Source organism: Thecamonas trahens (genome assembly GCF_000142905.1).
Source record: "Thecamonas trahens ATCC 50062 unplaced genomic scaffold supercont1.25, whole genome shotgun sequence".
NCBI classification, from domain to species: Eukaryota; order Apusomonadida; family Apusomonadidae; genus Thecamonas; species Thecamonas trahens.
The window spans coordinates 355776-378650 of NW_013657655.1; the positions used below are offsets into that span (position 1 = coordinate 355776).

Here is a 22875-nt window from a genome sequence, read left to right on the forward strand (position 1 = left end):
GGGGGGGGGGGGCTGGCTGGTGGCAGGGGGACGAGAGGGGGGTGGTTCGTGGTGCCTTCCAACTCCCGCAGTGGAAGGGGTATGGGTGGATGCGGGAGGATGGGGGTAGAGGAGAGGGGGGAGATGGGGGTAGAGATGGGGTAGAGGGAGGGGAGGGGGTGTAGAGCAGGCGTATCCGGCAAAGTGGGCGTAGTACGTACAAGTGCTCCAGTCGTCGCAGCAGTCGCAGAGGCCAAAGGCAAAGTCGCCGGCGGCGTAGGACGACTCGTAAGAGGCGTCGTACGAGGCATCGTACGAGTCGTACGACGAGCCCTTGATCTTGTCGGCAAGCTTGCCACGCATGCCCTTCTTGCTGCCCTTCTTAGACTTGGCCATTGTGAATTGGTAGTGAAGTGTGCCTAGTGTCGTCAGAGCCCACGCGTTGCTGCTGCTGGCTGCTGGCTGGTTAGCGGCCGCTGACCCGCAACGGTCTCACGGTTGGTGGGTCGGGCGGGTGGTGGTCGGTCTGCTTCGGCTTGCGAGCACAGGCCAACGTGCAGGCCTACCTCCGCAGCGCCACCCTCGCCCCTCCAGCCAGCGCTATCCAGCGCTTTCCTTCGCATCCTTCTTCCCGTCCCAAACCCATCGCAATCGGCCATGCATGCTGCGGGCGATGTGAGGTGAGAAGCGGACGACAGGCGCCAGGTCGGCAAAGGCGCTGCATTCGGCGCGCGGCTCGAGTGCGAGGCGGGACGCGGGGCGCGGGGTTGCGGGCGAAAGGCACAACTCGACGCAGAACGTCGCCGAGATTGTGACCGGCACAGGACGGGAGATGCGAAGACGGTGGAAGGTCGGCGAGGTGGTAATGGCTGCTGCTGTGGCCTTACTCGTCGTTGCTCCTGTTCTGCTCTCGCTCGTGCCCGGTGCGGAAGGCTGTCCGTCGTCGGTCGACTTTGTCCCGGCAACGGCGGTCTCTATCACAGAGGGCGGATCGAGCAGTCTGGTGGTTACCGTCTCGGCGCCAGGCGCTGGCTGCTCGCCAGCAACGCCTTGCACCTTCAGCCTCTACTTTGCCAACGCTTCTCATCCATCGGGTGCCTCGCAGGTGGCCTCGGTCGTCGAGACGGCGGCCGACAACGCCGACATGGCCATCACCTTCCCGCTCGGAACAAATGGGACGTACAATGCAACCGCTACGGTAGTTGTCGCACCATCGCTCGTTGTGTGCGGGCCATCACCGCCGCGTGATATCGTGGTCCTTCCCCGGCCACTGCCGTCGCTGGTCTTGGCGCGAAATGCAACCATCGCCGGCGACGCCGTCGACGCCACCGCGACCTTTGCTGGCCGCGGCTCGCTCCCAGCGCAGTTCATCTGGTTTGTTCGCCGCGCAGCAACGCCTGGTCCGCTCACAATCGTCGGATCGCGCGCGCTCTGGCCGGCCGCCACCGCCACCGCAGCGGTCGTCGTCGGCGAGTCGCTGCTCGATGCCCCTGGCGGCGTCCCGCAGGCCACTCCGTTTGACGTCTATGTCCTCGTCCGCAACGCCGAGGGCGGCGAGTCTCACCTGGTTCAAGCCCCCGGTACTCTCACGGTTGTTCCCCAGCCATCCGGCTCGCCTGTCTGGGCCGCCTGTCTCGCCTCGGTCGATTCGTCGGTCGGCGTCGCCGCCGTCGGCCTGGGCGCCACGCCCCCGTTCCGCATCCGGTACAGTGTCGTGCGGCTCGCTGACTCGGCCTTGCTGGCAGCGGTTGACGTCGTCGGCGTTGCCAACGACACTGTCTCCAATGCCTCGATTGCGTTGACGTCGGCCATGCTCCTCGACCCCACGGCGCCGATCACGGTCCGGCTCTTTCTCGACGTCATCGATAGCTCCGGCTTGGGAGCGCCCACCGCCACCATCGCGCCGTGCGACCTGGTCGTCAATCCAGCGCCGAGCTTTGTGTGGACATCGGACGGTGGCAACGGCCTCGTCTCGACCGCCGCCGCCGACGCCTCGCCTCTCGTCGCCCGACTCGCCACTGCTACATCTGCTGCGTCGTGGCCGGTCAGCTATGCATGGACGCTCAATGCAACCGTAATCGGCGCGGCAGGAGTGGTCAAAGCCGGATGGGGTACGCTGAGTGCTGGCTCTGGCTCATTTGACTCGGCATCTGCTTCCGTCGGCATCACAGTCGGCATCTCGGCCGCCGCCTTTGCAGACGCTGCCGCTATGGCAATGCTCGGTGGCACGTCGTGCGCGCTCGCGATTGAGCCCATCGCTGCTTTTTCCGACTCTGCTGGTGTGGGCGGCTCCGCCCGGGGCCCCACCTTTGTCCTCCATGCTCCGCTGACGGTTGTTGGCGCTCTCGCACCACTCATCCTCGCTCCAGGCAGCGTCGTCTCGCGCGGCGTAGTTGCGTCGGCGGTTTGGAACGTGTCAGCGTCGATTGCTGGCGGCACGCTGCCGCTGACAGCCGGGCGGCGGCTGGTCCAGGCGCTTCCTGCGCCATCAGCGCCCTTGACTGGGTTTTCCAGCGTGCTGCTCGGCAGCAATGCTACGCGCAGTCTGCCAGTGTCTCTGCTCGACTCGGGGAGCGTTAGCAGCAGTGTGGAATCGTTTTTCGTCGAGTGGCAGGTCTGCGACGCGGCAACTGCATGCATCAGCTTATCGTCGCCGGCGGTGATGGTGGTGCCTGTGCCTGTCGCCACCGTCGCTACGGCGGTAGCTTCAGCTGGTCCCGGTGCGTCCGGGGAGTTTCGATCGCCGATGGCTGTTAGCGTGCAGGTCGACGTTGCCCCTGTCAACGGCGGCGTCCTCCCGTTCAACATCAGTATCTCGCTTTTGCCAACAAGCGCGAGCGTGCCCTCTGGTTGCGTGTTCACGCACCTTGCCCCAAGCGTAGCCAGCCGCTCGCTCGTCCTCGTCAACGTGACCGGTGCCCTCGAGCAGCTCGATTGTCCCATCGGGACCGAGTGGGCCACGGTGGTGCAGGTAACCGATGCATCTGGTGCAAGCGCGAGTGCCACCGCAGCGCTTGCACTTGTACTGGGCGGGCCGCCAGTAGTGGTCAACGCCACGCTGTCTCCGAACGAGCTTGTCTCTGTCGGTGCGATCCTCGGTGCCGAAGCTGCGGTTTGGGGTGGGGTCGGCACGGTGTGTGTCACGTACGTTCTCGTGAGCGGAGCGGATGTGGGCGTTGTGGTCGACGGTCCATGGCAGGCGTGTGGGCCGAGTCCGTCGAGTCTTGCGCTACCGCTCTCGCCACTCTCAACGGCAACTTTGGAGGCCGCGTTTGGGAGTGGCAGCACCGCACCGGGTGCTGCCAACATGAGCCTTGCGGTTGCGGTCACTCGCGTGGGTGATGCAGCATCAACAGTGGCTACAACTCTTGTGACATCAGCGGTGGTGGTGGTTCATCCGCCGAGCGGCGTGATCGTTCCGTCCGCCGGGCTGGCCACCGTCACCGACGTGCTCGAGCAGGTGTGCGTCACAAGCGTCACCGGTGGCGTTCCTCCATATAGCAGCACGGAATGGCAGGTCAACGGGCAAGCAGTGGGGAGCTTTGTGCACAGCAGTAGCGAGCTCTGCGCCCGCAACCTGAGTTTGATCTGGCCTGGCGCTGAGACTGGAAGCCTTGCGCCTGGTGGGGCGAGCAGTGTCGCTCTCCCGCTTAGTGTGACAGTGACCGACGTGCACGGGCGCGCGTCAGCCGTTTCGACCCTGATCCAGGTTGCGCCGCGGCCGCTCCCGGGCACGGTACGCATCCGGGACCGAGCCTCAGTTCGCGACGCAAACCTTACTGTCGAGGTGCTTGGAGTGCGCGGCGGCGTGGGGCCGAACGTCACGATGATGACATCGCTGGAGGCGCTTGCCACTGATGGTGCCTGGGCGCCGCTCGCGGTTCCAGACATTGCGTGGCAGCCTCGAGGCGGTGCAGGCCTCTTGCTCGCTGTATCAGCTGGCGTGGTGGTTGATGCTGGGGCTGCGATTGCGCAGCAGGTTGACCTCTCAAGCATCAAGGTGGCCGGCCTTGTGGCCCCGCACCTCAGTGGGCCTACGAACGCAACGCGTATCCGGGCGGTCGTCTGGCTGGTGGACGCGAGCGGAGTAGCCGGTCCGAGTTTGACGACCGAGGCAGCTGATTATGCAACAGCAACGCTCCCGTTCCCGCCGCCACCGTTCTTTCCGCCACCATCGCCGCCGCCGCCTGTCCTTCAACCGCCACCGCCGCTGCCGCCGCCGCCGCCCAACTCGACTGCGACTGGAGCTGCGGGCTTGGTGCCAGCGAGTGCGAACAACAGCGACGGGTGGCCGCTGTGGCTCATCCTTGTTGTCTGCGGCAGCATCCTGCTCTGCTGCTGTCTCATCCTACTTTGCGCTTTCTTGGTGTTGCGGCGTGCGCGTTCGCAGCGCGACGAAGCCACGGCCGAGTTCTCTGGCGACGTCGAGCGCGATCAGATCATTCGGGACGAAGGTGGCGTGGGCAAAGACGACGCGATTCCCCACATCTTTGCCTTTGAGCGCGAGGTCAGCTGCACTGCGCTCGGTGCTGAAATTGAGCACGACTTTGATTGCAGGCCACGGTCGACAGGAATGGAGAGCGACAATGCGGTCATCGACTTTGCCACGCCCGGCCAGCTCCCGCCGGATGAGGTCTCTGACGCTGAACTCTCGCTCTCGACGTCCGAGCTTGGGCTGGAAACGGGATTGGATGCGGGGCCCAGCCTGTTCCTGGGCGACGCGACTGTGCTGGAGGCGCAGAGTCTAGATGGGAGGGGAGCCCCTCTGATGCAGCGCAAGAACGATGATGGGCTTTCTGGAGACGAGGCGGCTGGGCGTCAGGGCACGAGTCGCGATTGTGGCCGCCGGCGTCGTGTGCGGCTAATGGGTAGCACCAGTAGCAGTGATGCTGAAGACGGTGGTAATGCAAGTAGTACGTGCCATGGCAGGGATGGACCCGGGGCTAAGCAAGCTGCTCTCGCCACAGGCGGTGGCCGTGCGGGGACCCGCCGCCGGCGCAAGGCCGAAGGCCGTGTCTCGGGTCATGGGTCGAGTTCCAGTCAGGCTGATTCTGTCACAGGCGATGACCGCTCACGTGTGCGCCGCCGGCGCAAGGCCAAAGGCCGTGTCTCGGGTCATGGGTCGAGTTCCAGTCAGGCTGATTTTGTCACAGGCGATGACCGCACACGTGTGCGCCGCCGCCGCAAGGCCAAAGGCCGTGCCTCGGGTCATGGGTCGAGTTCCAGTCAGGCTGATTCTGTCACAGGCGACGACCGCACACGTGTGCGCCGCCAACGCGGATATGTCCCGTCGTCGCTGGTGGTCGGCGCGGACGAGGTCGACACTATTGTCGGTCCAGCGTTTCAGAACTCGATCGCTGTTGTTCTCGACCTACCGGCCGATCGTCGCCACCGCTGGCGAACGATGCTCGATGCAGCGGCAGCCGACGTGCTCGACCTTCTGGCGTTGCGCCCGCAGCTGGCTGAGACTCCGACGGCGCTGCGGTTTGTGGTGCCAGAACAGGTACCGGACTCCATGCTGTTGTCATCGCGGCTGGCCACAGTCGCTGGCGAGCTCGCTAAAGCCGGCGGCCCGCAGATCAAGCTCGTCAAGGCCGCTGACGGCGCCGGACTCGACGCATGCGCCGCGCGCACGCTGGCAATCTCAGGCAGAGCCAGGCAAGGTGGCATGGCTCGCGCTGCTGCGCGGTCGGCCCGTAGCGATGCGGCGGCGCGAGTTGCTGGCACACATATGGTCCGTGTCGCGACTGGCGGGAGCTCGGTCGAGTTTGTTCTCAACCTGCCGGTCGACGCGTCGGCCTCTGTCCTGCTGGCGTGGGCGGACGAGCTGGCCGTGGCAGACGCAGAGCCGGGCGCCGCCGCGTCGGCGTCTCCCCCACCCGCAGCCGCGCCGGCTGCATCGCACACGGCGTCGCACCCGCCGACCGAGGTCTTCTTCCAGATTGTGACGCCGTCGTCGATCATGCTCCGGTGGGTCCCACCGCGCGCCGGCGGGCCGTACTCGATGTTCCGAGTCTACCGCGGCCTTGCACTCGCGCACGAGTCGCCAGGCACGTTCCTCTTTGACGATGACCTCGCGCCAAACACGCTGTACGAGTACCGGGTGTGCGGCCGCGGACGTGACGGGCTGTGGTCGGCAGCATCGCCTCCGTTCCGGGAGCGGACGCGGGCCGAATGAAGAGACATACCACACCACACCACACCGTATGTGCGTGTGTGTGTGGGGGGGGGGGAGCTCTAAAGTTTTTTTTTGGGGGGGGGGGGGGGGGGGTGAGGGGGTGTGGGGGAGTGTCAAGAACTGGAGATTAGTTTAGTCATCAAAGGTGATCTTGTTGCTGTTGCCCGAGTCGAAGCCGATGCGGCCGGCCGAGGGGCGCGAGTTGAAGCCGCCACGGCCACCGCCACGGCCACCGCCACGGCCACCGAAGCCGCCACGGCCACCGCCACGGCCACCGCCACGGCCGCCGAAGCCGCCACGGCCACCGCCGCCGCCGGACTGACGCTTCTGTGCAAAGTCAACACGGAGGTCGCGGCCCATGCAGTCGGCACCGGCGAGCTGCTCCACAGCCTGCTGCGCGGCAGACTCCTCCGAGAACTGGACGTAGCCGTAGCCCTTGAAGTAGCCAGTCTCGCGGTCAGTGATGAGACGGACGTCACGGACGTCACCGACAGCACCGAACATCTCGCGGATGGCACCCTCGTCGGCGTCGAACGAGATGTTGCCGACAAAGACGGTGTCGGTCTCGACCGGGCCCGACGGGCGCGACGAGCGGTCGTTGTTGTAGGCGTTGGTCTTCGGGCCGCCGGTGAACTTCTTCGAGTTCGAGTTGGCAAAGTCGATGCGGATGTTGCGGCCGTCAACCTCGGCGCCGGTCATCTCGTCGATGGCCTTCTGCACAGACGCGACGTTGGCAAACTCGACGTAGCCAATGCCGCGGTGCTTGCCGGTGTCACGGTCGTACACAATGCGGACGTCGGTGATCTCACCGATGTCCTTCATCGTCTCGTACAGCATGTCCTCGTCGCAGTTCCACGAGAGGTTGCCGCAGAAGATGGTGCGGTCGTCACGCGAGGCCGGCTCGCCGGACGGCTGAGCAGACTCGTCGTTGAGCTTGCGCTTCTTCGTGGCCGGCGCGTCAGAGTCCGACGACGACGAAGAGTCCGAGCCGGAGCCCGAGCCGGAGCCCGAGCCCGAGCCGGAGCCCGAGCCGGACGACGACGACGACGACGAGCCCGACGAGGAGGCCTTCTTGGCAGCGGGCGAGGCCGAGCGCTTGCGCTTGAGGGCAGCAGCGGGCTTCTCCGACGACGACGACGACGACGACGACGAGCCAGACGAGTCAGCGTCCGACGTGGCCTTGGCCACGGTCTCGGCGACAGCCGGGGCGGCAGCAGCCGACGACGACGACGACGAATCCGAGTCCGAGGACGACTTCTTGGCGGCAACCGGGGCGGGCTTGGCCGACGACGACGAAGACGACGAAGACGACGACGAAGACGACGACGACGACGGCGGCGGCGGCGGGGTCGGCGACTTGGCCTTGGACTTGGACTTGGACTTGGACTTGGACTTCTTGGACTTGGACTTGGACTGAGCACGAGCCATCGAAGAGGACGACGAGGAGGAAGAGGAAGAGGCCGATGCCGAGGAAGAGGAGGAAGAGGAGGACGTTGATGAGGACTGGTGCCAGGAAGGAGGAGGAGGAGGAGGAAGAGGAGGAGGAGAGGGAGTTGCATGGAGGGGGGAGGTATGGGTGAGCCAACGAGATAATAATAATCAAGAGGGCGGAGCCAGGGAGACCAATACAGGGGGATAGGGAGAGGGGAAAGGGAGAGTGTGTAGACGCAACCCCCTGCCTACCACATACATGCATACATAGGGTATGCAGTAGTGGCATGACTTCCCCCCCCCTGCCCGCACCCTGTCGCCATTGCAGGCAGTGACAGTGTGTGCGGAACAGGGTAAAGGGCCCAGAAAATGGATGGGGAAATGGATGGGGAAATGGATGGGCCATCCGTTTCTGGATGGGGAGACCAGCAGCTCCTGCACTGCGCCACCGCCATCATCCCTCCAACCCTGCCACTAGCAGAACCCGAGACGAGTCTGGTGGATGGGTGGAGAGGGTGGGGAGGAGGAGGGAGGAGGCCAGGAGGCGGGGGTAGGGGGTAGGGGGGAGGGGGGACATGACCATAGTGGCCAATGTTCCTGTTGTGGGCCATCCCATGTGAGATGGTCCAACAACACCCGCTGGGGGCCCCTTGCCCGCACCCTCCCCCGCCCTCCCCGCCCTGCCGCGCACTGTCAAGGGAGCAGTGGGTGGAGAGGGGGGAGGGGGGAGAGGGGGGAGGAAGGGAAGGGTGGGAGGGGAAGTTACTTACACCCATGATGACTGTTGGAGTTCTCGAGTGGAGTGGTGGCAGAGGATGGTCCAGGATGGCTCAGGCGGTGTGGTTGGGCCTCCTCGACTCGTTCGCTCGCACTCGCCTGGCGAAACGAGCGAACGAACGGATTGGCCGATCGAGTCAAGGTGAGACGTGGTTTGATGACATGCTACTACTACCAACCAAGCGAGACACAGTTGGAAGTTGGCCTCTCAGATGACATCGTCCAGCCAGTCCTCGAGGTCTTCGGTTGTTGCGTCAACAGCAGCAGCAACCGCATCAGCGGGTGCGGGTGTGGCGGTGGCGGTGGGTGCGAGCTGGACCTTGCCGCTGCCGGTAGTCGACGGTGCCGTGCGGGCTGCCGACGACGCCAGGAGTGCGTCAACATCGCCGTCATCAGCGGCGGCGATGCCGGGCAAGGCGCCGTCGTCGAGCGAGATGGTGGCTGAGACAATGGGCGCGCGCCCGTCGAGCTGGGCCAGGCGATCGGCTTGCTTGCGGAGGCTTGTGCCCGCCGGCGCAGGGCGGTCCGGCTTGGACGGGCCCTCGAGGTCGCGGTTGTCGTCGGGCAAGGCCTCGACCGCCAGCGTCGCTGCATCCTTGTCCGTGTAGAGGCTCCAGTCGACGTCGTCGGCTGCCACGGCTTTGGTCAGCAGCTCGTCCGGCACGTCCAGCGCCTGGCCGACAGCCGACAGCCCGATGAGCTCAGCACGCTCCACAGCCTCCTCGCGGGTCTCCACCACCTCGAGCACATCCACCGACTCGACAGCTTCTCTCCGCAACGCCTCCTCCATGGCCTCGAACCGAAACGCGTTGCCATCGCCCTTGCCCCGCCGCCTGTACTTGTTCGCCTCATCACCTTCTTCATCGCCACTCTGGGCCAACTCAGGATGGAGCTCTGGACACTGCGAGACCTGATGCGCCGCCGATCCGCAGCGATAGCACGTCCGAGATCCCCCACCTCCACGACCTCGCCCACCTCCACGATGACGGCGCACCCCCATGACCTTTCCCCTCCTTCCACGACCTCCACCTCGGCCTCCGCCTCCGCCTCCGCCTCCCCGGCGCTTGCTCTTCTCCTTGCCCTTGCGGCGGACCTGAGTCATGACCAGCCACCAGACACAGACACAGACAGTGTTGGAGTGAGTGAGTGAGGTGTTGGTGTTGGTGTTGGTGTTGGTGTTGGTGTTAGTGTGCGTGTGCGTGTGCGTCGGTCATACCCTGGTCCGCCACGCCCTGAGCAATGGAAGGCGACACAAGACGGACACCGATGTGGGTGGTGGTGGTGGTGATGGGCCACCACATTGGTCTCTCTAAGCCCTCATCAGATGCACACACATCCACATCCATCCATCCATCCATCCATCCATCCATCCATCCATCCATCCATCAATTCCCATATCCCTTCCCTCCCCTCCCCCCCCCTTCCCCCCCTTCCCCCCCCCTTCCCCCCGAAGAGGCCATGACAGCCAGTGAATAGTCATTCAATTGGCTGACGAGTCACCAGACGCCCACCAGACGCCCACCAGCGCCAGCCAGCCAGCCACACACACACACACACACACACACACACACACACAACACACGGCAGGTAGACACCACTACCACCCGACTCCGACTCTGAAAAGAGAGACAAAGAGGAGAGAGGAGGAGGAGGAACGATGTCTGAGAGTTCAGAGGGCGAGATGTTTGCCTGCCTGGAAGAGCTGTATGGCTCCCAAGTCGCCGTCCGTGCCGCCGCCTCGGACTCGCTGCTAGACATGCCTGCTCAAATTGGCGCACATGCTGCTGATGGTGATGCTGGGTGGGGTGATGATGATGGTGGTGGTCGTGGCATTGGTCGTGGTGGCGAGGCGGGAGAGGGCCAGAAGGTCGGGGGAAAGGGGGCGCCCGTCGGGGGCGCGCACTCTGCCGTGGCGGGGGCGGGCCGGTCGCGGGGAGCGACGGCGGTGGAGTCGCTCCTCACCGAGCGCTCGCACTTTGTTCCTGATGGCGATGCCAACGATTGTATGGTCTGTGCCTTGTCGTTCTCGCTGACAACTCGGCGGCACCATTGCCGCGCCTGCGGACGGCTGACTTGCGCCTACTGCGCACCCAAGTCACTCCTACTCTCGCAGTTTCATCCGCAGCCGATGCGGCTGTGCTCGCTCTGCTCGCGCGAGCTGGCCGGTGCTCTGCTGGAGCCCGAAACGCGACTTGTGCCGCTGCTCCTCAAGCTTCGCTCGCGGGAACGCCGAATGGCGCTCGCCCGCAGCGAGGCTGAAGAGGTCCTGTCCTCCCGAAACGCGTCCTCCGCTGTGGACTCGCCCGGTCGTGCCGCCCTGCGCGCCCGCCTTTCAGTCTCGATGTCGGCCCGCCGCGGCGTGACTCTTTTGAATCCGATGAAGTGTGAGCTCGGGCTGGTCTCGGCGCCGCCCGAGTGGCTCGCGCCGCAAGAGGTGACGCTCACCACGCCGGTCGCCATCGGCACCGTCATGCTCCCGCTGCCACCGGCGGAACGGGTCACCACCGGCGCGCTCTTTGGCTCGTACCTGGTGAGTATAGCCGGCCTCGCCGCCGCCGCTCCACGAGCCCTGCTCGGCAACCTCTGGCGGCCACTCTTTGACGCCACACGCGCTAGCGACGTGACCTTGCTCGCCGCCCTCCTCCGCGAGCTTGCGCCGGGCCTTGATCCGTCGGTCGTCAACGACGAGGGCCTCTCTCTCTTACACTACGCGGTCAGCGCAGCGTGCGCTCCGGCAATCGCTCTCCTCCTTGACGCTGGTGCCAATCCTAATGGAACAGATGCGCATGGCGAGACTCCGTTGCATTTGGCCACGACATTGGGCGAAGACGAAATTGTCGACATGCTCCTCCGCGCCGGTGCCAATCCACTGGCCGTTCCTTCGCCGGAACGGCCCGAGGCTACGCCACTCAAGTATGCCGCGCGCCAGCGGACCAAGCAAGTTCTGCTGCAATACATCAGCCCGGACGTGCTCCCGCGGGTTCGAGCACTCGGCCTCGCCGGCCTCGCCCTCATCCCGATCCTCCTCCCCAACGGTGAGGTCTTCCACCTTGGCCTCCCCTCGCACGACTGCACCGTCCGAGTTGCCCTCGCCGAGCTCCTGGTCCAGCTCGCCGCCCGCGCCGTCCTTCCGCAATCTGCGCTCGAGACGCCGTCGTACGCGTTGTACGCGCACGGCGAACTCGGCGTGGTCCTCGGCCGTGAGCTCATGCTCTTCACCATCGACGTTGTCGTCAAGTACTGGCACGGCCAGTTCCTCGGCCCTCCGTTGCAGCTTATCGAGCTCATGGCCATCCCACCTGGCGCCGCTGCCTCGTGCCATGCCTATGCCGCTGACTCGGTCGTCCGCGCCGAGCTAGCCTCACTTCCGCCGTCGGCGCTTGCTTTCTCGCGTGCGCCCGAGACCCAGGCCTTCCTCTCCCGCTTTGTCCCGCGACTCGCCTCGCTCGCCGCCCGTCATCACCAGGCCTCGCCGCAGTATGCGCTCTCGGTGGTGTGCGGAACGCCGGCGCCAGCCGCACCTGACGCCATGCTCACCGTCAAGTTCCACCCGGACCCGGAAGGCAGCGCCTTCACCACCCTCCGTTGGCCTCTGCATGCCAAGACAAGCGACCTCATCGCCGACGTCCTTGCCAACTCCCGCGTCTTTGCCAAGTTTGGCCTCGACGTGCCGGGCCCCCGCGAGGCGCTCGTTCTCGCCGAGTGGGGCGCCGCCCCGCACTACATCCACTCGCACGACCTCCCGCTCTCGGCCTTTTCGGTCGTTCGTCGCGCACTCTCGTCCAAGCGCCACCGCGCCGTCCATCTCACCATCGTCGCCCGGCCGAGCCCAGCAAGCTCGGACGACGTCCTTATCGTCGAGCTCGGCGCAGGCGTGGCTGGTTGCCTCCCACCGCCCGACACCCACGCCCATCAGGCACTGGCGCTCACCCGATTGGGAAAGCTCCCGCGGCTCGACGGCGTGGCCGTGCCTGAATCAGTGCCCGAGACGCCGCAAGCTGTTGCCGATGACCTCGCCCGGGTCGTCGGCAGTCGGTGTGGACCTGAGCCGGTCGCACCGCTCACCGCATGGGACATTGACGTCCCATTTGGCATCCAGGTCGTCGGCGCCGACTTTGTGCCGCCGCTCGCGTACCAGCTCTGTGCGCCCGCAAGCAAAAAGCGGCCGGCGCTGGGCCTCGCTATGGTTGTTGAGCTTGTCCACGCCACCCACGCGCTCGCAGCACCGCACGTCACTCACCTGTTGCCGTTCTCGGAAGCGCCGCGCTGGCAAGCGCGGGTCAACTTTGTACGCGCCACACGCCCACAGCCGATCCCGGTCTCGGACCTCCCGCTCGAGGCCAAGGTCATCGTCACCATGTTCCTCGTCCACTCGACGAGAGCGGCCTCGTTTGACGAGCTTGCCGAGAGCTATGCATCTTGGGCGGCCGGCGCTGTCGGGCCAGCCCGTGGCCGGGCCGGCTCAAGTGGGCCTGGCGCAGCCGAGGCGGCAGTAGAGTCCGGCGCAGCGCCCGAGGCCGGCTTTGCCGCCGACCTTGCTGCCGCGCATCCGTCGGCATGCCTGCCCGAGACGCTCGCCGGCGCGTTCTTCCCGCTTGGCTGGGTCGCTGTTCCGGTCTTCGACTCGCGCCGCGGCATGGCCCAGGGTGAGGTCACTGCGCGGCTGTGGCGTGATGCGCCGGGCAACCCGCTCGGGCCGCTCGGCTCGAACCCGCGGCTAGCCGGTGCTCTCCCGGTGGTGCTCTCGTTCCCGTCGTTTGCCCGACAGGTCATCCTCCCACATCCGCTTGCTCTCGACAATCCTGACGATGCCATGGCAGAGCTGTACGCTTCCGGACCGCTCTGCGAGCCAGACTCGCTCCTCGATGAGCTGTTTGGCCAGGGCCAGCCGCTGGCCACCGCCGCGACGCTTCCGGTCGACGCTTGCACGCTCTCGGCCGTTCTTGACGCCAACGACGCCGCCGAGCTTGATGCAATCCTCGGTCTCGACCCGCTCACGCAGCTGAGTCGGGCACAATGCGAGCTGCTCCGGCTCTACCGCGGATATCTCTCGGTAGCCGGCGTCTCGCCGGTCCGCTACCTCTCGTCGGTCGACTTTGCGTGCCGGGCCCAGGTCGCCGAAGCGCATGCGCTGCTCGTCCGCTGGCGGCGGCCGCAGGTCGACGGCGTGGACTTGTCTGTACTCGAGCTTCTCGGCCCGCACTTTGCTGACGAGATGGTGCGGATGTATGCGGTGAACGAGCTTGCACGGCTCGACGACGAGTTGTTGCTGCTGTTCATGATGCAGCTGGTCCAGGGCCTCAAGTACGAGCGGTGCCACGACTCGGCACTGGCGCGGTTCCTTCTCGGGCGGGCGCTGTGCAACCGGCACGTTGGCCACGCGCTGTTCTGGCACTTGCGATCAGACGTCCACGAGTCGGAGAACGAGGCCCGGTTTGCGCTGCTTCTCCACGCCTATTCTGCGGCGGCAGGGCGGGTGCAGGCTAGCGAGCTCGTGGCCCAACTGCGGTTGGTGGAAGGCCTCACTGACGGGGCCGAGTGGATCAAGGCCACCAAGTCGCAGCTCAACGTGGGCTCGCTGCGCAAGCGGCTGAGAGAGGTGTTCGGCCCGGACGCTCCGGTCTCCTCGGGCCTCCCGTACAACATGACGACCAAGGTCGGAGCGCTTGTGGTGGACAAGTGCAAGTTCATGGACTCGAAGAAGCGGCCGCTGTGGGTAGTGTGCACGGAGGCGTCGCCGCGGGCCGACTCGCGGCTGCCGATCATTTTCAAGACCGGCGACGATCTGCGGCAGGACGTGCTGACGCTGCAGCTGATGCGGGTGATGGATACCGAGTGGCGCAACGCCGGTATGGACCTCTGCATGTCGCTGTACTCGGTGGTGGCAACCGGAAAGGAGGCTGGCATGATCGAGGTCGTGGCCAACTCGGCAACGCTTGCCGACATCCAGATGGCGGCCAAGGGCGCGCGGTCGGCGTTCTCAGACAGAGTACTTGCCGACTGGCTACTCGAGGCCAACGTCGACTCGCGGGCGCACGCGAACGCTGTTGAAACGTTTGTGGCGTCGTGCGCAGGCTACTGTGTCGCCACCTACGTGCTCGGCATCGGCGACCGGCACAACGACAACATCATGCTCGCCCGCGACGGCTCGCTCTTTCACATTGACTTTGGCCACTTTCTTGGCAACATCAAGCGCAAGTTTGGCATCTCGCGCGAGCGCACGCCGTTTGTCTTTACGCCCGACATGGTGTACGTCATGGGCGGACGCGACTCGCCGCAGTACGCCCACTTTTTGGAGCTTGCCTGCGCCGCTTACAATGTGCTCCGCGCGTCGGCCACCAAGCTCATCAACCTCTTTGCCATGATGCTCAATGCTGGCATTCCCGAGCTCTCCTCGGTTCGCGACCTCGAGTATCTTCGTCGCGTCCTCCGCCTCCAAGACACCGACGAGGAGGCTGCGACGTACTTTCGCGATCTGGTCGACGAGTGTCTCCGTGGCGGGTGGAAGCACATGCTCAACTGGTACGTCCACAACAAGGTCCATGCATCGGCACTGCTCTCGGCCCACATCTGAAAATGTACGGCAGGCAGCACTAGAGACTTTTTACGCTCCCTCACTTGCGCTTCTGGCGCTTGCTTGCGCTTCCGCTGGCGGACTGTGCCCCCGCATCGCGCTTGCGCTTGGCGCGGACAGCGTTAAAGACAGTGCGGAGGTGAGCGATTTCCTCGCGCTGGGCAGCAAGCGAAGCAGCGGTGAGCTGTGCGTCGACGACAGCGGCGGCGGCCCGGCGGGAAGCAAGCCACGAGCCAAAGATGCGGGTCGACTTGGGCGGCAGGACGCGGGCGTCAGCGATAGGCGCAGCGACGGCCGAGACCGGGCCGACGTCGTGCTCGCCGTCTGTGGGGAGGAAGAAGAACCTGTGGGCACCCTTCGACTTCTTGGCCCAGCGGCGCATGATGCGCGAGAGCGAGTGGGCGCCGGGCTTGGGGATGGCAGGGTTGAACGTGCCCTTGGAGACGTCGTAGACGTTGACAAACTTGGTGGCCTTGATGGAAGACTGGCGGACCGGGATGGGCTCAAGGGCGACGGCAGCAGCGGCCATGGAGCGGACCTTGGGGTGCCAGTGCGAGTTGGCAAGAGCCATGAGCTCGAAGAGGGTGGCGGCAAGGCCGTTGGCGTGGTGCGGATCGTCGACCTCGTCGTCAAAGGCGCCCATCGAGGTCTTCTCCGACTCGAGCAGCTGGTGGAGGAGCGGGGCCTTGAGCATGACCTTGCGGATCATCCAGATGATGGAGATGGTAAATCCAACAGGGGTCACCGTCGCTAGCGAGGCCATGCGCTTGAGGATGGCAGCAACGCGGGGAGCGGCAAGCTCGCGGCCGAGGTGGGCAAAGGCGCGCTCGAGGTTGGTGAGGATCGAGGTGAGTGTCGGCTGGAGCGCAGCACGCTGGGCAGTGGTGGCGGCCGCAACGACCTCGCCGCGGACCTCGGCGAGGGTGGTGTAGAGGCCGATGTAAAAGTCCTTGAGGTCGACCTGGAAGGCCGAGCCAAGGCCGTCGACAAGGCCGAGGGCGGTATGGATGGCATAACAGCGGGCAACGAGGCGGATCGAGGTGTCGGCGACGATGGCGGCCAGAGCGGCAAAGAGGTCGCCGGTAAACTCGACGTTGACCAGATGGGCATGCTTCTCGAGGCCGGCCAGGACAGCCGGAAGGAGGCGCGAGTGCGGCGCCTTCTTGAGGACGCGGAAGTAGGCGAGCATGATGCGCGAGAGGATGTCGGTCTGCAGCAGCTGGCGCTCGTACTTGCTGACCTCGGCTGACTCCTTGGCGAGTGCCATCTCGCGCTTGCGGCGGGCCTTCAGCTCCTTGCGCTGCTTGCCGGAGAGATGCGGCTGGAGGACCTCGTCGATGGAGCGGCGCTGGCCGTCGAGGGTGACGGCCTGCGGAACAGCGTCGAGCAGGCGGAGCTCGCCAAACAGCTGGACGAGCTTGGGCGACGCCGAAAACTTCTTGGCCTGCATCAGCGAGGCAATAAGGCCGATGGCGGCGAGTGTGATCTCCTTCTCGCCGTCGACGTCAAAGACCTCGACCATGGCGTCGTAGCACTGGCTCGAGATGCGCTCGTTCTTCGAGTTGACGCCGCGGAGGATCCACTTGATGAGGTCGGTGGAAAAGTTAAAGTGCGGCTTGTGGATGACCAGGGTGCAGACCGAGGTGACGTAGAGCTTTGCATCGACGCGGGCGGCGGGGGAGATGGCAGCCTCGTCAGCGTAGTTGACGGCACGGAACACGTCGTCCATCCGCTTGTCGAGGAGCTGCACAAAGGCCTGGTACGAGTGGACGAGGCCCTGCTCCGAAGCGCGCTGTGCGGAGACAGCCTTGGACACCTTGACCGACGTCTCATGGTCCGTCAGCGTCCGAATACGATAGCCCGGCAGGATGTCCTTGTACACGGTGGTGAGGCCGGCAACGGCATACCGCTGGACAACCGGATCACGGTCGCTCTGCGCGAGCTGCAGCATCTCGTCAAGTCCGTGAATGTGGCTCTCTGGCGCCTCGAGCAGAAGCTGCACGCCCTCGGCAATGTCGCGCTTGCGCTTGGCAAGAAGCCGGTTGCGCTTGTGGCGAGCGGCAGCCTCCGAGAGAACCTTGGTCTTCTCGCCGGCCTGGTCGTCGTTGTCGCCTTGGAGCGAGCCATCACCGCTCTCGCTCTCGGACGCCTCCTCCATGGCCTCGGGCTCCAGCGCGTACATCGACGGCTGGGCCTCGACGTCAACCAGCTTCCCTGATCGGGTCACGGTCGGCAGTTTGCCCTTCTCGGACGGCTGGGCCCACGAGGTGGCGCGGCGGATGCCGATGTCGCCAAGATCGTCGTCGTCGGCGGTGGCGGCTGTGCCCACAGCGGCAGCATGATTCGACACAGCATCGGCCGAGTCCGACTCGGACTCGCCGTCATCAAACACCTCGCCGGTGGCGCGGAGGAGCGAGCGCATGGCGCTGACGTTGACGTCGGTGAGCATGTCGTCGTCGCTCGAGTCGTCGTCGCTCTGTGCGCCTGTAGCTCCACGTTCGAAATCGGTGTCGTCCAGCACCATCATCTTGTTCTTCTTACGCTTCTTGAGCTTGAGATCCATCTTCCGAGCTTGCTTCTCCTTGCGCTTCTTCTGCGCTGCCGTCATGTCTTTGCGCACCATTCTCCGGATCTTCATGCTCGGCTTGGCTCCACCGAGCGAGCGGAGGAGCGGATGCTGATCGGGAGCAAGCTCCTTGTTCCGAATCATCCTCTGCTTCTTTTCCTGCTGCACCTTTCGTGCCGGACGAGGCAGAGCATGCGTTCTTGCCGCCTTGGTCGCCTTCTTATTCCTCACCTTGAGCGAGGCCTGCCGCTTCTTGGCCGCCACACGACCCTTGGAGCCGCCCTGTGTGGAACGTTGGAGGTGAGTGTGAACATGGCAGGGGAAACGGGATAAGGAGGGGAGGGGAGGGGGGAGCGAGGAGGAGGCGTACCATGTGATCAGTGGATGGGTGGAAGAGAGTGGGGTGGAGGTGGAGGAGGCCGGCAGGGGGGAGGGAGTGGGAGCGAGGATGAGGGAGGATGAGTGGATGGATGGGTGGGAGTTTCAGGGGAGGGGGGGGGGGGGGGGTTGATGGTGGGGATGAAGGCATGCGATAAAAGCGTGCGATGGGCGCGGGATGGGGATGGGTTTGGCGTTGGTGAGGAGAAGGAGGGGGAAAGAGTGGGGGGAGGAGGAGGGGAGGGGGAGGGGGGGGGAGGGGAACTTCGATCATCGTCTACATGGATGGGGGGAGGGAGGTAGGAGAGGGAGATCGGATCGGGAGATCACGACAAGATGGTCTAGATTAAGTGAGTGGTAATCATTGTTTCACTCCCACTGTATTACGAGGGTGGGGGTGGGAAGGAGATATACCGGCTTGGAGATGGCAAGACATGAGCATGGTGTGGGAGGGCTGGCCGGTAAAGATATCCCGCAAAGAAAAAATGAGCCCGTAGCCCGAATCTCTCCTGCCACGCTCATGCCCTCGGTCTTTGCAGCCACGTCGCAGACACACAACCAAGTGGCCGTGTGCTATGCATGGGCACCATTGCATGCCGGTGTAAGCGGGGTGCCGACATGGTGGTGGCACTCGGGCTGGCGGGGGTGCCTGTGTTTGTGGCGACGATGGCTGGTACTGCTGTTTTTTCGGGCGGATCGACACAGCAGATGGGGGGGTGGGAGCATAGACTCCTCCGAAAGGAAGCCTGATCATGCGGTACAGCAACTACTCGATTTCGACGAGCACGATGACTGCGGCTGGTGTGGTGGTGGTAGCGAGTGAGAGAAACACGTCGCTGGTGTTGCTCCTCCTGTGTATTGGATCTGCGCGGCTGAGGAGATGGCGATGCTTCCTATTTGTCTTGTCGGCCACGTTCTCAGCCTGGGACGGGTTCAACCTCACGCCGCGGATCGTCGCCTCGGCTCTCGGCTCGGACCACAAGCTGCTGGTTGTCGGGCCGAGTGCGGGCAGCGATACAGCGGCACAAAGTGGGTGTCAAAGCGGATGACGAGAGGATGGAATGATCGGTTCAGTTTGGGCCGCTATGATAATGGTTGCTTCGGTCGATCGCCACACTAAGGCAGCCGGTGGCACTCGCCTCCCTCCGCCGCCAGGACGGCTCCCCAGGTCAACCGTGGCTCGGCAGCCGGCAGCCATCCATCCATCCAAGGCGAGTAGCCAGCGAGGAGGGAGGAGGGCGGGTGACAGGGCACCACTCGACGCCAGCGATTGCAAGCGGCAACGAGCAGAGGTAGTTGAGGCAGAGTACCTCAGAAGACGGACGTATGGCAGGCGGCAAGAAGGGTGGCAAGCGGAATAAGGGCGGAAGACGGCGAAGCCATACTTGAGCCACAGCCAACACAACCAACACAAACGCCCAGAGGAGGAGGAGGAGGAGAAGGAGGAGTTTGAGGCGGCGGCGGCGGCGGTGGACGATAGCTCGCGGGTCGAGGTTCCTGAGTCGTATGAGTTCCAGCTGGCAGAGGACTTTGAGGATGAGGACATCTCGTCCGATGGCGCTTTTGACTCGGATGACTTTGAAAAGTTCGGAGACCTCGGCGTGCCGGCCGCACGCAAGTCGGCCACGGGCCGCCGCCGCAGGCTCCGGGCCAACGACATCCGTGACGATGACTTTGATGAGAGCGAGCGCCACATGCTGATGGATCTTTCCGATATGTTTGGTCCGCAGGAGCCGGCTGCCGCGCCGGCAAAGTCCTCGCGCAAGGCTCGGCGTGAGGCCTCGGCCTCAGCCTCAGCCTCGGGCTCGGGCTCGGAGTCGGCATCGAGCTCAGGCTCGGCAGACATGCTCTCGGTCGCGTCGGACGACGATGAGTCCGGCTCAGACTCGGGCTCGGGCGGGCTGGCGGCGCGGATCGCGACTCTGGGCAAGCGCGAGGCGCGCAAGACGCGGCACGCCAAGGTTCTTGTCGACGTGGCCGAGGCATCCGAGTACGGGCTGGGTAATGCCGAGGGAGTGACGCTGGAAGACCTGACGGCGCCGCTCTCCGGGACCAAGACACTCAACCGGCAGCTCCATGCGCTGCAGTCCGAGAAGGACAAGGTGGCGGCGCCGCTCGACGAGCGTGTGGTGGACAAGATCGAGCGGAGCGTGAGCTACAAGGAAACGGCTGCGCGAGTCTCGCGGTGGCAGCCGGTCGTCCGGCGCAACCGGCGGGCCGAGACGCTGGACCTCACGCAGGAGCTGGCGCAGTTCAAGTCGCGGACGGCCGAGTCGCTCGTCGAGCCGAACAAGGGCGCGTCAAAGAACGCGCTCGAGGCGGAGATCAACAAGCTGCTCAAGGCCAACGACGTGCGGACGGAGGACGGCGTGCTCCGTGGCGAGGAGCTTGAGCTCCGCAAGGTCAGCAAGGAGGCCGAGGAGCAGCAGCACGCTATCCTCGCCAAGATGCGCTCCCTGATGTTCTTCCAGGAGGCCAAGAACAAGCGGGTGAAGAAGATCAAGTCAAAGGCGTACCGGAAGATCCTCAAGAAGCGGCGCGAGAAGGAAAAGGCGGCGCTTCTGGAGGAGCTGATGAAGCTCGATCCGGAGCTTGCGCAGCAGGAGCAGCTCAAGCTGGAGCGCAAGCGGGCGCTCGAACGCATGTCGCTGCGCAACAAGAACAAGTCTGCGTGGGTCAAGCGCCAGCTGAAGAACACCGCTGGTGTCCGCGAGGCCGCCACCCGCCAGGCTGTCCGCGACCAGCTCACCATGGGCGCCGAGCTGAGCAAGCGGATGGCCGGCCTCGGCTCGGGCTCGGACTCGGACTCGGACGCGCCTCGCATGAAGCTCGGAGGCGATGAGTCGGGCTCAGAGTCTGAGGTTGCCGTCGGCGAGCTGGGACGATCGCAGACGCGCGAGGAAGTGCTCGAGTCGGCCGTGGGCAAGCTGCGGACGCTTGGTTCGGTCAACGCCGGCGACGCGCTCGCCGAGCTCGAGGCCGAGGCCGAGTCTGGCGGCAAGAAGGGGCTGTTCCAGATGAAGTTCATGAAGAAGGCCTTCATCCGCAAGCACCAGGAGACCGAGGCCGCGGCCAAGGAGGTGCTCGCAGAGCTGGAAGCCCAGCTGGAGAACAATGACGACGACTCTGACGACGAGGTGCTCGGCGGACGCGGTCAGCTCGCCGGTGCGGTCCGCAAGAACAAGGTCCGCTTTGCCGGGCGGTCCGCCCAGCTCGCCGAGGTGGCGACGGCGAGCGGCGCGTCTAAGAGCCAGACAGCTGGCGACGTGGCTGTCGACCTTGACGGCGTCGGCGGCAAGCCGATGCAACTTGCCATGGCGCAGTCGGGCGCCACCAAGAGTGCCAAGGACGGCTCGCTCAACAAGCGCGACGCCGCGGCCGAGGCCCGCGCCAAGCTCGAGGCTGATCTCGCAGCCGAGCGCGCCTTTGACCGCGCCGTGGCACAGCAGGAGGCCGCGGCAGAGGCCGCCGGCGCAGGCTCTGGATCCGGCGACAACGCCGGCGGTGCCAACCCGTGGCTTGTGGCAAGCTCGGACATGAAGCGGGCGCAGCGGAAGAAGCGCACGATGGACAAGGTTGGCAAGCAGCTGGCGGCGGCGCGCGAGGCTGGTGGTGGCGGAAGCCGCACTCAGTCGGTCCTCGACGCCGAGGGCGCCGGCGACGAGCCGGTTCTCGCGGCCGCGGCCGCGGCAGCTGCCGCCGCCGAGGGCTCGGACGATGAAGCCGGCGGTGCGGCCGGAGGCCAGTTCCGGCTCACGACCGGCAAGGGCGGTAAGGGCGGCGAGCGGCAGGCGGCGCTTGTGGCCGAGGCCTTTGCCGACGACGATGTGATGGACGAGTTCCGTGCCGAGAAGGAGTCGCTCGTCGACGAGCAGACCGGCATGACCAAGTACGCTGGCCTCGCTGACGCGCTCGGCCTTGCCGAGAACAAGCCCGGATGGGGCGGCTGGGTCGGCAAGAACATGAAGCCGATGGAGGCAAAGGCCGACAAGAAGAAGCGGAAGAAGCGCAAGGGCAAGGCACCGCCCAAGTCGCGAGCCAAGCGCAAGCGCGATGCGCAGCTCGACGCGCTCAAGGCCGCCCACGAGGCCGAGCGCAAGGCCAAGCGGGCCAAGCGGCGCGATACCGGGCTCGACAACGTGTTTATTTCGGAGAAGAAGGACAAGAAGGTCCTGGCGTACCAGGCCGCGCTCCTCCCGCACGCCTTTGAGTCCAAGCTTGTGTACGACGCTGCGCTGCGGATGCCGCTCGGCAAGGACTGGAACTCGACGTCGGGCCACAAGATGCTCACCAAGCCGGAGCTCATCACCAAGATGGGTGTCATGATCAAGCCCATGACCATGACCAAGTCGATGAAACAGCAGCGCAAGCGTCGCGGTCTGTATGCGCCCAAGAACCGCGGCGGAAAAGACAACGAGTAAAGCCGTCTACACTCCCCATGCCTTCGCCGATCGCCAAGCATGTGCCGACTGCCGACCTGCGACAAGACGGTCAGCCGCCCGCGGCCTCTTGTCCGCCGCCAGCCGCCCGGGGACCGTGGCACTCGACGTGGTCTGGCGTGTGCGTAGGTAGCCCCTACCTCCCCTCACCACCTTCCCTTCCTTCCCCCTCCAACCACCACCACCACCCCGCCGCCATGGCCATGGCCCCGTCCTCGACCCGTCCTTCGGACTGGTCAGTCGACCAGGTGTGCGCATGGCTGGCAACAAAGGGTTACGGCTCGCTGCAGGTACGGACAAGCCCCCCCCCCCACCGCACACACACACCCACACACACACCCACATACACACATACATACATACATACACTATGTGTATCTCTCCCCATCCCCTCCCCCCCCCCCCCTGTCCCCCCCTCCCCCTCCCCCCTCCCCCCCTCCCTCCCTCCTCCCTTCAATCCTTGCCATGATAGTGGATATTGGTCTGGCTGGGTCACCTCCTGGGTCACCTCCCCCCCGCTCGCCCTCCGCCTCTCCCCCGTCCCCCTCTCCCC

General features: G+C 65.2%; 8 protein-coding genes across 10 annotated transcripts in view; 4 read left to right on the forward strand and 4 right to left on the reverse strand.

Annotated features, from left to right (window-relative positions):
* AMSG_06069 (uncharacterized protein) overlaps positions 1–395 on the reverse strand; it is a 1275-nt gene extending 880 nt beyond the window's left edge. The window contains exon 1 of the mRNA XM_013902120.1: positions 201–395. Within this exon, the coding sequence (XP_013757574.1) occupies positions 201–375 (175 nt within the window). The 5' untranslated portion in view covers positions 376–395. The remainder of the gene's footprint in view (positions 1–200) is intronic.
* Positions 396–780: 385 nt separating this feature from the next.
* Positions 781–6176, forward strand: AMSG_06070 (uncharacterized protein). The gene is made up of 2 exons (XM_013902121.1): positions 781–4721; positions 4947–6176. The coding sequence occupies exons 1-2, from the start codon at positions 812–814 to the stop codon at positions 6155–6157; spliced, it is 5121 nt and encodes a 1706-aa protein (XP_013757575.1). The 5' UTR covers positions 781–811; the 3' UTR covers positions 6158–6176.
* Positions 6177–6279: 103 nt separating this feature from the next.
* Positions 6280–8388, reverse strand: AMSG_06071. 2 transcript variants are annotated; one of them, XM_013902122.1, is made up of 2 exons: positions 8359–8388; positions 6280–7570 (listed from the first exon to the last, which is right to left on the reverse strand). In XM_013902122.1, the coding sequence occupies exons 1-2, from the start codon at positions 8362–8364 to the stop codon at positions 6290–6292; spliced, it is 1287 nt and encodes a 428-aa protein (XP_013757576.1). In that variant the 5' UTR covers positions 8365–8388; the 3' UTR covers positions 6280–6289. The 2 variants fall into 2 exon arrangements, with proteins under 2 accessions (XP_013757576.1, XP_013757577.1); XM_013902123.1 differs by having other exon boundaries at positions 6280–7660.
* Positions 8389–8573: 185 nt separating this feature from the next.
* Positions 8574–9467, reverse strand: AMSG_06072 (uncharacterized protein; the record flags this gene model as incomplete). The annotated part of the gene is made up of 2 exons (XM_013902124.1): positions 8574–9322; positions 9395–9467. The coding sequence occupies 2 exons, from the start codon at positions 9465–9467 to the stop codon at positions 8574–8576; spliced, it is 822 nt and encodes a 273-aa protein (XP_013757578.1).
* A 555-nt stretch (positions 9468–10022) lies between these two features.
* AMSG_06073 (phosphoinositide-3-kinase) lies at positions 10023–15086 on the forward strand (the record flags this gene model as incomplete). The annotated part of the gene is made up of 2 exons (XM_013902125.1): positions 10023–10155; positions 10303–15086. 2 exons carry the CDS (start codon positions 10023–10025, stop codon positions 14937–14939), a joined length of 4770 nt encoding a protein of 1589 aa, XP_013757579.1. The 3' UTR covers positions 14940–15086.
* AMSG_06074 (nuclear export protein Noc3) lies at positions 14952–17878 on the reverse strand (the record flags this gene model as incomplete). Its single annotated transcript, XM_013902126.1, has 2 exons — positions 14952–17787; positions 17876–17878. 2 exons carry the CDS (start codon positions 17876–17878, stop codon positions 14980–14982), a joined length of 2811 nt encoding a protein of 936 aa, XP_013757580.1. The 3' UTR covers positions 14952–14979.
* Positions 17879–18635: 757 nt separating this feature from the next.
* On the forward strand, positions 18636–22322 carry AMSG_06075 (U3 small nucleolar RNA-associated protein; the record flags this gene model as incomplete). The annotated part of the gene is made up of 2 exons (XM_013902127.1): positions 18636–18885; positions 19306–22322. The coding sequence occupies 2 exons, from the start codon at positions 18636–18638 to the stop codon at positions 22302–22304; spliced, it is 3249 nt and encodes a 1082-aa protein (XP_013757581.1). The 3' UTR covers positions 22305–22322.
* Positions 22323–22543: 221 nt separating this feature from the next.
* The window catches only part of AMSG_06076, a gene marked incomplete at both ends in the record, with an annotated part of 3465 nt that continues 3133 nt past the window's right edge, over positions 22544–22875 (forward strand). Inside the window, one exon of one of the 2 annotated variants that reach the window (XM_013902128.1) lies at positions 22544–22612. Coding sequence is in view for 1 of the 2 variants with exons in the window: in XM_013902129.1 (XP_013757583.1) it covers positions 22693–22696 (4 nt within the window). Of the gene's footprint in view, positions 22613–22692; positions 22697–22875 lie in introns of those variants that run through there. The other variant, XM_013902129.1, reaches the window with a different exon arrangement.

What these genes read in the sequence shown, in the direction of transcription:
- AMSG_06070 (XM_013902121.1), top strand. Translation starts at nt 812, where the DNA reads ATGCGAAGACGGTGGAAGGTCGGCGAGGTGGTAATGGCTGCTGCTGTG. An exon ending in GACTGTGCTGGAGGCGCAGA is followed by an intron (nt 4,722 to 4,946) that starts GTCTAGATGGGA and finishes CTCTCGCCACAG; the next exon opens with GCGGTGGCCGTGCGGGGACC.